The 17,400-nt window shown below is 42.5% G+C and overlaps 1 protein-coding gene across 3 annotated transcripts in view; it reads left to right on the top strand.

Moving 5' to 3' along the window:
* UNC5D (unc-5 netrin receptor D) overlaps positions 1-17,400 on the top strand; it is a 696,347-nt gene that overhangs the window by 624,734 nt on the left and 54,213 nt on the right. For 2 of the 3 annotated variants that reach the window (XM_034436892.2, XM_060693514.2), the window contains exons 8-9: positions 496-681; positions 12,717-13,094. In XM_034436892.2, the coding sequence (XP_034292783.1) occupies positions 496-681; positions 12,717-13,094 (564 nt within the window). The remainder of the gene's footprint in view (positions 1-495; positions 682-12,716; positions 13,095-17,400) is intronic. The other variant, XM_060693513.2, reaches the window with a different exon arrangement.

The raw sequence follows: 17,400 nt of genomic DNA, 5'->3' as shown, positions 1-17,400 counted from the left end.
GAAAATGGACATGATCCAGATTTAATATTTATGGAGATTCTCAGTCATTCAAGTCCTGGTCCCAAGGTGCTTTTTTCAAAAGGCAACTGGACTTCCTTGAAGATGTTTCACTTCTCATACAAGAAGCTTCTCCAGTTCTGATAGAAGTTTCTTGGATGAGAAGTGAAGTGTCTTCAAGGAAAAGCAAAGCCCAGTTGCCTTTTGAAAAAGAGCACCTTTGGGACATACAGATTTTATGTTTCTCCCTTTCCAGAATCCTATAGGAAATAATTATCCATTTTTATTCTCACTTCCTTTACTTTTTACAGGAAGATCAGGAAAAAAACCTCCACTAATTTAATAGTGCAGGTAGGCTGATCATGGGTAGTGATTCCTCTTTTGAGATAATTATTCCTATTCTCATAATTTCTGCACATTTAAGATGAACGTTGGCTTTGAATTGACTCTAGCAATCAGGACAGCCTGCACTCATTTAGGCTATTTCTTCTCTTGCAGACATTGAGAATACAACAGATATCGCCCTGTACTCAGGCCTTGGGGCTGCCGTCATCGCCGTTGCTGTCATTGTTATTGGGGTGACTCTCTACAGGAGGAGCCAGAGTGAATATGGTGTGGATGTGATTGACTCCTCAGCTCTGACAGGAGGCTTCCAGACATTTAATTTTAAAACTGTCCGGCAAGGTTGGTAAAATTGGATGATGGCTTTTTGAGGAAGGATCAGATCAGTGGAATTAACTGACCAAGTTTTAAGCTTCCTTGGACTTTTCATGTATGTATGTGGTATGGAATTGACTTCCTGCTCATCCCCTTCATAGCATACTGATCATGTAAACAAAATGGGAAGTATAGATATCTTGAACACAAGTAAATTCTTTCTACTTGGCTGTGTTTCCTCCTTTAGACATCTGGCAAATTGTCAGCTTTCTATATAGGTATAGCATGCTAATCATGCTTCTAGATTTCTTGACAATCTTTGTTACCAAATTCAGGTGAAAAATGCATCCTTTTTGAACCAGACAATGGTATGGAATTGAGTCTTCCCTTCCAGTCCACACATCCATTGAGAACCACAGTGGACTGTAAGCCAGGATATTTAGATGACATAGTTCTAATACAATCATAACTTAATAGAAGTGGGACATTTTGGTGAATGTTTGGAACAGTCAGCACCAGTGAGCACAGCCAGTGGGAGTAGACTGTTTTCCAACATATGTGAAAGGTATCTATGTGTCAAACTCAAGCTGTGTGTTTATACAAATAGCACTCAGACTTATATACTGCTTCATCATGTTTTACAGCCCTCTCTAAGCAGTTTATAGAGTCAGTATATTGCCTCCAACAATCTGGGTCCTCATTTTACCAATCTTGGAAGGATGGAAGTCAACCTTAAGCCAGTCAGGACTGAACTGCTGACAGTTGGCAAAATTAGTTTGCAATGCTACATTCTAATCACTGTGCCACCATGGCTCTTGTATTTATTATTCTTATTATTTAAGTATAGCAACAACAAATTTAAAATTGGGGGTTTGTAAGCTTATTTAAACTCAGTAAATTGATTGTGTTTAACTTCCAGATTGTGGCAGTAATAAAGATTACTATAGTAACATCTGATTGATTCTGTGTTAAAATATCACAATCAAGTATAATTTCCAAAAGACATCTTCACTGAATAATTGAATTGATTCAGAATTCCTGATACATTGGTTCATTGTTTATTAAATCCCAGAGAAATGTTTGTATGCTGAGTGGTGAGCGGGGGAAAATCATCCAGCTGTCTTTGTGTCCTACTTCATATAAGTTATATACTGCATCCCATTGTTCAAGTATCATTATTAAAGATTGGCACTTCTGATCTCAATTCTAGTACATCTCTACTTGAAAAGGGTGATCCATTCACGGAGAGTAGAAGACATGAGCAGTGTGTTATAATTATACAAAGCCCAATTTGTCAAGTTTAGTCATTGTTTAAATGTATCATCAAACACTCAGGAAATCTAAATTGTACATTGTGATATTTTTCCTAAGGACTCTGTCAGGCATGCCTCCATTCAAAACTCAAGAAAGGAAAACCCCAACTCCATGTTTGTAGAGAAAGATACTTTTACTGAATTTGAACTGATAGCAATGAAAGAAAAGCAAGATCTGAAGCAAAAGGCACAAAAGTTACATATTGAAAGTATCCCCAAATCCTTCCCCCAAAGACCCAGGGTAAATGTCCAATCCCCATCCCAATTGTTGTCATGTGGGCAGCAAGTGTTTTCGTTCATCTGGTATTCTGGGACAGTTGACCTTGACTGGGCATAAACAAGTCCATACAGCTGCACAGTAGAACATAGGAGCAATCCTCCCTATTTGTTCACATAGGGCATCTCTCTCCAGCTCACATTCTCCACCTAAATGCCAACATTCCCTGCCCCCTGTCCCCCATTACTATGGCAGCAGATAGCAAGTATCATAGAGGCTGACATTCGCCCTCCTGCAGCAGAGGTGTTAGCCCTGGAGGAAAAACACAAGACAACGTAGACAAGATAGACAATGTAACAACCCAGTATTCAAGATACTGTACAATAAGAAGACTAAGGCTTATCAGAGTATGTAATGTGAAACAGTTGTAAAAGTTTTGATGCTCTGACATCTCACTCATTCACCCATTCAGATTGAGAAGGTGGAAAATGTTTCCAGGCAACCAAATACTATGCTTTCCCCCTATGTTTCTGAGAATTGAGAAACTCTTTGACCTCAAAATGCTGTTCTCCTATGCACAGGGGTGGGGGGGGGTGTAGGTTGATCTGGTTAGAGAGAGGAGGTATGTTCAGGTTTCAATAAGCTAACATGAAACACAGGGTGAATCCTTCTAAGGTTTTTGGTAACTCTAGCTGAACTGTGTTGACAATCCTTATAATAGGCAAAGAACCCACATACTTAGGCCCCGATTTCTTTGACTTCTGGATAGTCTGTAAGTACTTAGTGGACAAGAAAACCCTATCCCTAATCTGGTAATCTTTTGGCATAGCTCTTTTCTTGTCAGCATATTTCTTATGTGCCTGATGAGCATCCTCTAATGCCTTATGAGTAACAGGCCAGATAAACTGAAGCTGCTCAATCCATTCCACTAGTGAAGGGATGTGTGGCTTCTCTTGCGGCAGCTCTGGAATGGGTACAAAGTCCTGTCCAGAAGCCACTTTGAATGGGGTGAAGCCAGTGCTATTATGGATGGAATTATTATAAGCAAACTCTACAAAAGTCAATAAGTCGGACCAGTTGTCTTGTTGATAATTTACATAACATATGAGGTACTGCTGTAGAACTGAGTTAGCGCACTCACAAGCCCTGTTAGTTTGAGGGTGATGGGCAGAGCTTAGGCCTTGGGTGGAGCCTAACATCTTCAGGAACTCCCCCCAGAAGAGGGAGATGAATTGTACCCCCCTATCCAAACTAATGCATTCAAGAACCCCATGTAATCTATACATATGTTGAATAAAAGTTTAGCTAGTGTTTTTGCAGAGGGAATCTTGGAACAGGGTACAAAACGCACTTGCTTGGAAAATAAGTCAGTGATCACCCAAATGACCGTATTTCTCCCACACTCAGGCAGCTCAATGATAAAGTCCATGGATATTTCCTTCCATGGAGGACTAGGGCTAGCAACATTCGAGCCACCTGGGAATCCTGGTGGCTTCCCAGGTGGCCACTTTGCAGAAGCACACACCAGACAGCTAGTGACATAGGCCACTATGTCCTTTTTCAAAGATGGCCACCAGAACTACCATTTAACTAAATGTAACATTTTCATGAACCCAAAGTGTCCAGCGGCTTTCGAATCATGGGCCTGTTGTAATACAGCTCCCCTAAGACTGGCGGGGATGTACAACTTAGCTTCCACCCATGCAAGGCCATCACAAACAGTGCACTCATTTGAGTAAGATATGAACCAGTTATCAGTTTTTAGTGCTTCCTTTAGCCGCTCACTTAAATCAGTGAATAGATCCAGGTCCACCTTCCCCTGGGTTCTGGTGACCATGGAAGTAGCCAATTGCTTGGAGGGAATAACTGGGCGGATTACTTCTGGCCATGTGCTATTATACTGGGCAGTGGTGGGTTCCAACCACTGTTACCACCAGTTCTCTTCGTGCACGCGCTTTGTGCGCGATCGCCTCCTTTTGGTTTCTGTTAATTTATGGGTAGTGTAAGTGCAGGGTTGTAAAGTTCCAGCAGCATTAGCCCCCACAGCCACGTCACTGGCGTCGGCTTGGACTACAAAAGGGACATCCATGTCGGGATGTTTAAGGACGTGCTTGGCCGCAAACAATCATTTCAGCTTCTCAAAAACTGCCTGGCACTCCATGGTCCGCTCAAGGGGGCAGCTAGGCCTTGGCTTTGCTTCTCCATTTGTCTTTAGGAGATTAGTAATGGGCAATGCAATTTTAGCAAAAGAGGGAATGAATTGTCGATAAAAGTTAGCAAAGGCTAGGAAGCTTTGCAGCTGCTTGCAGGTGTGTGGGGCAACCCATTCAAAGACTGCCCGGACTTTCTCCGGATCCATTTCAATACCTTCATGCAATATGTGGTAACCTAGATAATCAATTTTAGTCTGGTGAAATTCGCACTTTGGCAATTTGGCATACAGCTCAGCATCCCTGAGTTTTTTTAGACTGAACGCACTATATTCACATGTTCCTCCAGGGTTTCAGTGTAAATAAGAATGTCATCTAGGTAGACCAGGACCCCCTTGTAAAGATGTTCATGTAGCACCACATTTATCAATTGCATGAACACAGCCGTGCCCCCTATTGCCAGAATGGGAGCACCCTGAACTGGAAACAACCCAAAGGGCAAATGAAGGCAATTTTCCATCCCCTTTCTTAATTTGAACTCAGTAATAAGCCTCTCTTAAATCCAGTTTAGAGAAAATCTTTCCCTTAGCCAGATGAGCTAACATGTCCTTCATCAGGGGTAGTAGGTAAACATTTTCTATGCAAATGGCATTGAGATTTTTGTAATCCACACAAAGGTGAAGAGAGCCATCTTTTTTCTCAGGGAACAACACTGGGGCAGTCACTTGTGGCCTAGCTGGTTGGATGAAACCCCGTTTTAGGTTTTTATCAATAAAATTTCACAATTCTTCCAGCTCATGAGGGGTCATGGAGTAGATCTTTGGTTTAAGGAGTTTCACACCTGGGAGGATTTCTATGCTGTAGTCCATGGGCTGATGAGGTGGGAGCACATCTGATGCCCTCTTGCTGAATGCCTCCCTGAGGTCTCAATATTCCTTAGGGATTTTCTCCTCCCCAGCAGTGTTTACTCACTGCCGCTGCCAGCTCCTTCACAGCTTTGGCTATGCAGAGGGATTTTTCCCCTTCCTTCCCCTGCTAGGTGGAACAGATGTGCAACCACCCCTTCCTCCAATTCACATAAGAGTTCCATTTCTGGAGCCAGGGTAATCTGAGCAAGAGGGGCAATTCCATTCCATGGGCTATGATAAAATCAAGGTCTCTTGTATTATTATTTATTATTTATTTATTTATTTTATCATATTTGTATACCACCCTACTCCCGAAGAACTCAGGGCAGTGAACAGCCAAAATAAAATACAAAGACATACAAAAGTTAAAAACTATTAAAAACAGATTAAATAATTTAGGCTCAAAAAACAGATTAAGACATCCAATTTATCTAAAAAACATTTAAAACCCAATTTAAAAGGGAGAGTTAGGCCAAACCAGCCTGTTGGAATAAAAATGTTTTTAGGGCGCGGCGGAAGATGCGTAAGTCTTGGATCCTCCGTATCTCCGGGGGGAGCTCGTTCCAGATGGCAGGTGCCCCCACAGAGAAGGCTCTCCCCCTGGGGGCCGCCAGTCGACATTGTTTGGCTGACGGCATCCTGAGGAGCCCCTCTCTATGGGAGCGAACTGGTCGGTGAGAGGCTACTGGTGGCAGAAGGCGGTCTCGTAAGTACCCTGGTCCTAAGCCATGGAGCACTCTAAAGGTGGTAACCAAAACCTTGAAGCGCACCCGGAAGACCACTGGGAGCCAGTGCAGCTTGTGCAGGAGAGGGGTCACATGGGAGCGCCACATCGCTCCCGTCACCACCCGCGCGGCCGCATTCTGGACCAGTTGGAGCCTCCGGTTGCTCCTCAAGGGGAGCCCCATGTAGAGTGAATTGCAATAATCCAGGCGTGAGGTGACAAGGGCGTGAGTGACCGTACGTAATGAGTCCCGATCCAGAAAGGGACGCAACTGGCGAATCAGGTGAACCTGATAAAAAGTCCTCCTGGCCACAGCCGCCATATGCTCTTCTAAAGACAGCCGCGAGTCCAGGAGGATGCCCAAGTTGCGAACCCCATCTGTGGGGGCCAACGACTCACCCCCAATAGTCAGAGATGGCGCCAACTGACTATATTGGGACGTCGGAAACCACAGCCACTCGGTCTTGGATGGGTTGAGCCCGAGTCTGTTCCTCCCCATCCAGATCCGTATGGCCTCCAGGCACCGGGACATCACCTCGAGGGCATCATTGGGGTGGTCTGGGGTGGAGATGTACAGCTGGGTGTCATCAGCATACTGATGGTACTTCACCCCAAAACCACGGATGATCTCACCCAGTGGCTTCACATAAATGTTGAACAGAAGGGGCGAGAGGACCGATCCTTGTGGCACCCCACATACAAGGGGCCTCGGGGTCAACCTCTGCCCCCCTGTCAACAGAGACTGCGACCGGTCGGAGAGAAAGGAGGAAAACCACTGCAAAACAGTGCCCCCCACCCCCAACCCTTCCAAGCAGTGCAGCATGATACCATGGTCGATGGTATCAAAAGCCGCTGAGAGGTCTAATAGGACTAGGACAGAGGAGCAACCCCTGTCCCGAGCCCTCCAGAGATCATCAACCAATGCGACCAATGCCATCTCCGTGCTGTACCCGGGCCTGAAGCCCGACTGGAACGGATCTAGATAAGTCGATTCATCCAGGTACTGAGGCAGCTGTCGTGCAACCACACTCTCAATAACCTTCGCAACAAAGCGAAGGTTGGAGACAGGACGATAATTTGCTAACACAGCCGGGTCCAGGGAGGGCCTCCTTGTAGGTCCCCATCCACATCTCAACCAGCTTGGTCACAAAGTGGGCTGCCCCCCAGCTACTGACTCATCCAACTGGCAAAACGCTATGGGCACTTTCATTGTTCTCACTCTCAGTCCCATTTTTTCCACCACCTCTGGGCTGATTATGCACCTAGTGCACCCAGAGTCCAAAAGGGCTGGCATCTTCCCATGGGCACCAGATGAAAGCACCTTTAACTCCACCAGAATGGTAATGGGGCCCACATGCTGATTTACCAGGGGTCATCGTCGGTTTCACTGCTGTCTCCTGGGGTGGTTGGAGCTCCCAGCTCCTCCAAGCCTGGAGGAGCAAACTCTATGACTTCCATATCTTTCAGAGCCATTTCACAGTTCTTTGCTGGTGGCATCTTGGCTCTCTTCCCTCCAGTTGGGGTTGGCTTGGAGCCAGGCTTGGTGAAACAATCAGCAGCTTGGTGCCCCTGCTTCCCACATCTGAAGCAGGCTGTGGATATGGGCTTAGATGCGCCCCCCCCTTTGGCAGCTCTAGGGGCCTCTTTCAAGGAGGAAGGGGAAGACTTGTTCTAGCTGCAACCCCCTCAGTACTGATCTTAGGCCAGGTCAATTTCCACCTCGGCTGCCAACACATACCAGTGCTACAGGTCTCAGGGGGCCCCTTGGGAACAACAGCTTTGGTAGATATCCTTATTGAGGTCATCCTTGTAACATTCCCTCAGGTTCTCCTGGGACCACGTGGCAAACTAGCTCATGAAACTCCTGGGTGTATTCGGCCCTTGAGCTCCTCCCTTGGTTTAGGGTTTTCATCCTGGTTCTAGCTTTTTGTTTAGCTAAGGGGTTATCAAAGCGCACTCGGAGGGCCATCATAAACAGGTCATAATCCCTCAGCAGTCGGAATCCTCATTATGAAGGGTCACCATCCACTCAGCTGCTGTCCCATGGTGACACACCGCACCTTTGCCATTTCCGAAGCAAAATCATACCCATACTTCTGCATATGATTCCAAACTTCGGCTAGGAAGAATCCCAAAGTCTTGGGATCTCCTCCATATTTTATTGCTAGCTGAGGAACCTTTGGAATTTGGCACCTCCGGGGGACTACCCCCCCCCATTGGGGGTGTGGGTCGCAGCTGCCGCTTGAATTCCTGCAGCCTGCACTGGCTCTGGCCGAGCTCTAGGAATCTAATCTGGGTATGCAGGGGCTTCTGTCCGTTCCCCCCCCCCCCGTTGCTCAGCCTCCTCATATGCAGGCAAGGCATACCTTTCACGTGCTCTCCAACTTTCAAGAGCTTTTTGGAGGTGATGCAGGGCTTGAGTCAGCAGGAGGTCTTCTTTGTCAGCTTCCTGCCAAGCAGCTTCTCCATGCCAGCATCTGGCAGCTGTTACCCCAGGGGGAATCTTCTCTGGAGCCTCCATCCATCCTACGCCCAGTGACCATTTGGCTCGGACTGGCTTTTCCTCAATCTGCAGTTCAGACATCCACTCCGACTCTTTCTAACAGTGATGGGACTGGGGGGGGGAGTGCCTTGGTTAGACATTCTTTGCTCAGCACCCACGGTAGAGTTTTCTCTGGGATAAAGCACATCTTGCTTAATATCAGGCATGCCTCCATTCAAAACTCAAGAAAGGAAAACCCCAACTCCATGTTTGTAGAGAAAGGTACTTTTACTGAATTTGAGATGATAGCAATGCAAGAAAAGCAAGATCTGAAGCAAAAGGAGCAAAAGTTACATATTGAAAGTATCCCCAAATCCCTCCCCCAAAGACCCAGGGTAAGTGTCCAATTCCCATCCCAATTGTTGTCATGTGGGCAGCATCTTCAGGCGTTTTCATCCATCTGGTATTCCGGGACAGTTGATCTTGACTGGGCATAAACAAGTCCATACAGCTGTGCACATAGAAGCAATCTTCCCTATTTGTTCACATAGGGCATCTCTCTCCAGCTCACATCCCCCCACCCAAATGCCAACCTTCCCCCCCCTCCCCATTACTATGGCAACCAATAGCAAGCAAGCATCATAGAGGCTGACAGATTCTTTTCTTGAAAACTTTATGTAAAAAGTTAGTTTTTCTTTTTCTTTTCTTTTTAAATAACATTCTGATTTCTGAAACCCCCTAGTGCTAGAAATGTGAAGACAACTATGATTATTTACTTATATCTCTTTAAGAAAGAAAGGAGATAAGAATTCTTTCCATAGAATAATACAGAATAAAGGTTCAAAGACATCCTGAAGACCATCTGCCCAGCGTAGTAATCCTTTATCAGAGTATCACCAACAGTTGACAATCCAGTATTTAAACATTTCCAACAAAAGAAAGACCACCAACTCCCAAGGAGTTGGATCATATCTTACTACTGTATTGGGTTTTTAAAAATCTGATATCCAACTAGAATCTAATTTCACATAATTAACCCCATTATTTTTTGGCTTGTCTCCTACAATTCTACAGGGAAGACCTGAAGGATCTTCTTAACAGCTATCAGTCCCAAGCCCTTTATTCCCCATAAATTTCCCCCAGCTCTTCATCATCTATATTATTATAATGAATATATTAAATTATCTAGATGAGATACTCATTTTAATTTCCTTGGTGATTGGGGGGAGGGAAGTACTATATTATTACTGAGAGTTTAACGAGGCAGCTATGTAATGACTAAATCTACTGAATATTTCATCTATGCAGTGATTCACGTACACATTCTCATACACATATGAGAAACAACCATTCTGTAGAGAACTGTAAGAAAAGAAGAGGCACAGCCTAGGGGCAAAGTCAAGGGAAGACTCAGCCTAGAATCATTACATGTCCCCAAAGGCTCCATGTCCAATCCTCCTTTAATTTAATTCGATTAACTCTTATCTAGCATCAATTTAGTGTTGCCCGTTAGTTGTCCAGATTCTTGTGTATAGGCTTGAACAATAAATCTATTGAACTGGAACTTACATGTGATCCTGATTCTTCACATCTGACAAGAGCTATCCTATAGAAGATGAAGCAGTACGGTTCAAAATTGTTCCAGAAAGAAAGACCAAAAACATTTACATTACAAATCAGACATCAAGAAGAGTATCCTAATGATACAAGCTATTCCACAATGGAAGGAGAAGTGATGAACCTTACTTTGTTGGAGATGTTTAAACAGAAGCTGATGACCATCAGTTAAGGATGCTGTAGTAGTGAATTCCTGTAGTGGACGGATGATTTTCACAGTGCCTTTCAATCCTTTCACTTTATGATTCAGGGTAAGAACCTGGGGAAAATCAGCCCTCTTAGAAATCTAGGCCTCCAATTTGCTCAATAGTCACTGAGCCAAAGAGTTCCCATAATGAGATTTCTAGCTATTTCTCCCAGCATGTATTATTAAAACACCCACACATCAAGAGAGAGAAAAAAAAATTCAAGAGTAAACTAAAAAGAAAAAGAAGAAAACATCTACTTTTATAGGAATTCAAATTACATGGTAACAGCACATTGCGGATGGAAAGCTGCAAAAAAAAATCTATGTATATGCTGTTATATACATATAACAATAAGTCATGTGTTTGCATGTGTGTCCTTATACATGCTGGGAAATTCACTGAAGCTCAAAAACATTTGGGCAAGGATGTCAAGCTGTTGAGAAAACATTAATAAAATAACTTCAACATTTCAACATATGGAGAAAAAGGACTGAACTCTATCCAGATAGGTCCAGAAATTGGTTTCTTGAAAGAGGTATTTTTTAAAAAAAGATAATAATAATCAGGGAGACTAGAGACTATTGTACCCGGGAAAGGATTAGAGATCTGATCCCACCCACTCACCTACTGTACTTTTTTCTCCTTATTCTACCCATTCATTTGTATGCCTTTCTCTTCTGGTGTCTACAGTAGAATAATAAAAAGTCTATGAATTACTTACTGACCAACAGTAAGCAATAATATTTATTTTTATTTTATTTTTATTTTTATTAAATTTGTATACCGCCCTACTCCCGAAGGACTCAGGGCGGTGAACAGCCATAAAATAAAACATGTGGATACAAAATTAATAACTGCATCTCTATTAGAACATTGAGGAAATACAGCTTCTTAATGCCCCTGATTTGTCTCCCAAATGTCCCCAAATTTGGAAACTCAAAAGAGCCCAGAAACTCTAAAGTTCAAAGAATGTTATGGAGAGAACAGGAAGAAGAAAGGTCTGTCTTTTCCTCAGTTCCACAAGTCACAGCATAGCCAGGAAAATTGAGCAAAACAGATTACTTAGTTTGGAGTAAAGAGAATGGAGCATTTTTCTTGGCTCATTTAAAATCAAAGTTGAAGAAAAGCAGCCAGATCATTGTGTTAATTTTGTCTGTGTGTACTGTGTCTATTTTAAACAAGCATTATGAACAGATATCAACAGCTTGTTCTGCTCTGAGGGAAATATGAGGTAAAATAAGACAAGATACTTTGCTGGCAACGTTGCAATTCTTTGTTTCCATGTATGTAGCTGAGGGTTGAATTGTTTATTTTGGCTGTCCTCTATGCTTACTTCTCTTCCTGAATATGTTTCATTACCATTCTGGATAACATCAAGGCATGGAGGAGCGGGATTTGCTGGTTGTTTACATGTGGTAGATTATCCTATCAGCCTTGATTATTTTTTTTTTCCTTGGTTGCTTTTTGGATGGGATATAGTTTCATCTTTATTCTTGTTTATCTGAAGCTGGTTCCTGCTTATCTGGTTGTTAGTTAACAGAGGCATAATGAGGAAGGGTGTATTTAGGTCTGTTTGCCTCTTTCTTTTGCCCCTGGTTGCTTCTCTTCTTGAATAATGTATAGAAGAAGCTTAACTCAATATGCCTATAAATGGATAATTCATTCAGAGTCACACCTCTAGGACTTTTCTTGCATTTTTGAATCTCAATAATAGAGGTAACTGAGGGTTAAACTACTGGTTCTAGGTGTTTCCTGAACTTGGTTGTTTTCCTGCAGATGCTAGGTAACACCATCAGTCTATGTGTAAGCCCCATAGGTAGACCAGACCAAGAAATCATCTCCAAGGAAAATCTAAAAATACTTTTATACACATTGGCTGTAATAACACAATTTTGCAAGTCCAATTGTGTTGTAACGTTATCTTCTTTTATTTTAGGTGAATTAAGGAGGTGTCTGTCTGAGTCACTTCTAAAGATTATCTCAACATTCTGGATTTAGACAAAATGTTTAACCTCTTGTTTAGAGAATTTGTGTACCTCCCTCAAGATCATCTTCCTTAATCTCTATAGCACGGGGGACTTCATCTGCTGGTAGTTTATTCATAGTAGCTTGCTCTGCCAGTAAACCCTACACTCTCATGCACTAATGATGTTATCTGTCCTGGTCAAGAAACATTTGCAGGAAAATATCCAAGCTCAGTGAATTTATTTAGATCTGGCTTGGTCTAAGATATCTACAGTTTCCCAACTGAAACTATGGTTAACTCAGGCATATTCTTCCTGATAATTAGTTTTCTGTTTGGAAAAACACTTACTTGTAATTTATTACAAAAATTTTCCATTTGAAATCTAATGTAATGTTGCTTGAGGTTTGCAATCTTAATTTAAAACTAAGTATGCAGACAATGCTTAGGATTCTGTGTAGCAATGGTAACTGATTGCTTGATCAATTTCCTTCTATCAGGTAACTCCTTGCTTTTGAACTCATCCATGCAGCCTGACCTGACTGTCAGTAGAACCTACAGTGGACCCATATGCCTTCAAGATCCCATTGACAAGGAGCTGATGACAGAATCCTCCCTCTTCAACCCTTTGTCTGATATCAAAGTCAAAGTTCAGAGTTCATTTATGGTGTCGTTGGGTGTGACAGAACATTCAGAGTATCACAGGAAAACTCATTCTGGGACATTTCCACATGACAACAACAAAACCTTCAATGCTGTGCATGCAAAGAACAAAACGGCCTATATCCAGAATATCTCATCACTTTCAAAGCAAAATGAGATGAGAGCTACCAGTGTATTTGGTCATCTGGGAGGGCGTTTAGGAATTCCCAACACAGGTGGGTTTCTGCCAAATCTGCAATATTTAGAAATGCAGGCATAATTGGATTTCCCCCCTTGGGTTTATTTAAAAATATGCAATAGTAATAAATTCCTCTATCAGTTTTTTCTGAGAGGAATGTGATGTGTGAACTTTTGCAGGTAGAGAAGTAACTGTGACAATTCGGTAAAGCTGTTTTAATTCTCCCACTGCAGCTGTGAGATTTTTATTAATTTTTTTACTTCCTAAAAAGAAGCACAACGTTTTTCCTTCCTCTTTGATAAGGAGTAAAATAATTTGTTAAAAGTATAGGACCTGCCACAACTTAAACCTCTAAATAAAAATGATCCTTGGCTCCATTTGTTGAGAAGGTATAATTTATTAGAGGTCAAATCAGAACTGAAAATCGTGCACCAAAAACACTATGTTCTACTTTTCCCTCCCTTAACTGTCTCTCATTGCCCATCCCAGTGTAACCAATCAGGTTCAGGCAAGATGTTTTCATAATGGTCAGTCCAAGTGCAGTTTGGTATTTATCCCCCTCCTTCTTCCAACTGGGTGACCTTGAGGCAGCATCTTGAGGAGGTACAGCACTTACTTTCATTTCCCCAAGCATTCCTCCCTTCGTTCCCCCTCCCCACAGTTCATGGCAGTCATAGCAGTGAAGCACAAGCAAGCATAAGGTGGCAGCTGAGAAAAAGTTTGTAAGGGGGTGAGGAGGAAGGAAAGGGCTCCTTAGCTTGGAAGAGGTCTCTGTTTTTGAGTTTCTTCCAGTTCTTTGAACAAATGGTCATACAACCAATCAACCCTGCATAGTCACCTGGGAAGGTATTCTGTTCCATGACTATTGTGGGGCACATAATTATCCAAAGATGGAAGAAACTGCAAGATGAAGAGAATCTCTGTACCCAGGCAAGTGACTACAGAAATTAAGTTTAAACAGTATCTTCAAGACAGATCTTCTTAGCCATCACTGAAGGAAGGCAATCTCTCCTGTAGTGTGAGACTTCTCAAAGATTTTCCATTTCAAATCATTGCTATTTAATTTACTCCCCATCTTTTCCTGCACATACTTTCATGAATGGAGCAAATTAAAGGTGAATGGACAATTTGGCACATCAATACCTTAATGATTAACAGAATACTTTTATATGGTAAGTAAGCTTGTTATCTAACATTCACTCAGTTCAATGGATGAGCTTATTCCATTTGCCATTCTGTAGAAGAAGAACTGAGGTAATACATTCTCTCCACCCCCAAGTTATTTTTCATCACCCTGCTGAATACGATGGAACATGTTTTTTTTTTTTTTTTGCATTCCAACTGTGGCAAACCATAAGCTTCTATGAAGCTTCTCCCCCAAAAGACATTATGAAAATAGCTATTCCTCTCTTCTTTGGTGTACTCAAATTCTTAAGGTTTTTTCCCCTATAAAATAAGCTTCTGTTCTTTCTTACCTTATTCTTGTGATGCATCTGTTGCGTGTCCTTTGGAAAGTGTATTTTAAAAAACTTTATTGTAATGATGTGATCACACCAACTGTCCTTTTGGTTCTCCGAACACATCTCACTAGCATTCTGCAGCATTCATGGCTTACTTGCTTCCTAATATGACAAAGGCCCACAAAAAGAATCCTAATATAATGGGGACCCAGGGTAGCACTAGGCCAATGAATGTTGCAGGGGGGGAGCTGTAGTAATCTATACAAAAATCCGGAATTTGATAGCACCTTTTTCGAATGTGTTAATTGGAGGAGGTGCTACTAGACTCATTCTGGTTCAGGCCACTGAAGAGAGACCGTACCATGAAATCAAAGTGGTGAAATGTAAAATTTGTTACTACCAGTTCTGTGGGCATGGCTGAGTGGGCGTGTCCAACTTTTTTTTTTTTTACTTTTAAAACCATTTTTTCTACAACCTCTTTGGCTGAAGAGGTTGTAAAAAAAATGCTTTTAAAAGCCTCTGACGATCCCAGCTGAGTTGCATGATCAGCAGAGGCTTTCTTTTTTTAAAAAAAGCCTCTGACGATCCCAGCTGACTTGCCTGATCGGCAGAAGCTTTTTTTTTTTTTAAAGCCTCTGACGATCTCAGCTGACTTGCCTGTTCGGCAGAGGCTTTTTTTCCATTTAAAAACATTTTTTCTATAACCTCTTCGGCCGAAAAAAATGCTTTTAAAAGCATCTGATGATCCCAGCTGAGCCACACGAGCATCAGAGGCTTTTTTTTTTACTTTTAAAAGCATTTTTTCAGCCAAAGAAGTTATAGAAAAAATGCTTTTAAAAATTAAGAAAAAAAGCCTCTGATGATTGCGCGACTCAGCTGGGCATGGGGGGGGGTGGCAGGGATTTTTGCTACTGGTTCTCCGAACCACCCGCCTCCATCGCTACCGGATCAGGTGATCCGGTCCAAACTGGGAGCATTTCACCCCTGATGCAACCACCTCAGAGCCATTGAATCATTGAAAGAACCCTCACCTCTAATTTTGCTGATTTACTGACTTTGCTGACTTCGCTTATTTGCTGACTTTATGGATTCTGCCTCATTCCACATGGGCATAGTGCTGTAGAATAACAGTCAAAGAATAATAATAGCAAAACAGGTCTAATAATCATGAAAGGGGTCAAACCCTTGCATAAATTGTTATTATCAAAAGTAACACAAATATTGATGACAGTTCCTAAGTGAACTGCATTTTTAAGGTTCTTATGAAGGTTAGGAGTGATGAACCCATCTAGATTTCTAACTGAACACTATTCCAGAAAGTTGATACCTATGAAACAAGACTGTCTTACATTCAAAGGAAGGTTCTTCTTTGCAGCAAATTCCCCAAGCAATTTCTTTTCTGTCAGATTGAATGAAATAACCAAGGAAAACATGCCAAAAGAAAAGTTTGATGAAATGTCAGTTCAGATAAAATGGTATATGTAAAAGAGGTAGAGGGGGACTGAGAAGATTTACTGGCCACATCCCTCATCATATTTCTACCGTTTTTCAAGTATTACAAAGGCAGTAGCAGGGATCAGGACCCATGTGATTTCAAATTCTGTGTCGTAAAGTTTCTGGATCACATAGGGAGCTTGTACTGAGCATATAGCTAGGCCCTCCTGTTGTCTATCGATGGGAGGCAAATGCCCAAATAGGTACAGCTTGTGAAGATTTCTGACTGCCATTTTATATTGTGAAATAATATTAATTTTAAAATAGACTGTTCTTTTGTCATATGAAGTTTCTTTCTTTCTTTTTTTAAGCCATCGGGGTAGCAGATGTTTCTCTTTCTTTCCTCATCAAAGCTAACTATTGGAATAACATGTCAAAAATAGGAAATCTGTCCTAGAGTATCCAGCAATTATATGAGATACTTGCCATGTTCTCTGAAATGAAACACTCTCCCCACCCCCACCCCCCCGTGTTGGCAGCACAGGCTTTTGATCACATTTTCACTATTATTTTTTTGTTTTGCTTGGGTGTATCCCTATGAGTGAAACAGGCCATTCAAAATTGCTGCATAATTGTGCTGCTGGCAATTATTCTGTAGTCATTTATGCCTGTAAATTACTGACAAGGATCCCTTGTCCTGTAATTTATTTTTTTTATTTTATTTCGAATTTATATACCGCACCTTCTCCTGAGGGACTCAGGGCAGTGTACAGCCAGATAAAAACATACAATACAAACATTAAAAACAATTAAAAGGATATATGTTAATTTGGCCCCAATTTAAAATAACAAACCAATTAAAAATATTTTAAAAATATGTTAAAAAATATGTTAAGCCAGCCCGGCTTGCTGAAAAAAGAAAGTTTTAAGGGCACGGCGGAAGGCAACGAGGTCTTGGATTCTCCTTATCTCTGGGGGCAGCTGATTCCAGAGGGTAGGTGCCCCCACAGAGAAGGCCCTCCCCCTGGGGGTCATCAGCCTACATTGTTTGGCTGATGGCACCCCGAGGAGGCCCTCTCTGAGGGAGTGCACAGATCGGTGGGAGGTCATTGGTAGCAGCAGGCGATCTCGAAGATAATTAGGTCCTATGCCATGGAGTGCTTTAAAGGTGGTAACCAACCCCTTGAAGCGCACCCGGAAGACCACTGGGAGCCAGTGCAGCTCACGCAGGAGTGGTATTATGTGGGAGCGCCAAGCGGCTCCCGTGATTACCCGCGCGGCCGCATTCTGGACCAGTTGGAGCCTCTGAGTGCTCCTCAAGGGGAGCCCCATGTAGAGAGCATTGCAGTAGTCCAGGCGCGAGGTGATGAGGGCGTGGGTGACTGTGCACAGGGAATCTCGATCAAGAAAGGGCTGCAATGGCAGATCAGGTGAACCTGATAGAAGGTC

The sequence above is a fragment of the Pantherophis guttatus genome, chromosome 9, assembly GCF_059756535.1.
Source record: "Pantherophis guttatus breed Tessera chromosome 9, ASM5975653v1, whole genome shotgun sequence".
In the NCBI taxonomy this organism is placed as follows: Eukaryota; Metazoa; Chordata; class Lepidosauria; order Squamata; family Colubridae; genus Pantherophis; species Pantherophis guttatus.
This window is presented reverse-complemented; position numbering and strand designations above follow the sequence as displayed.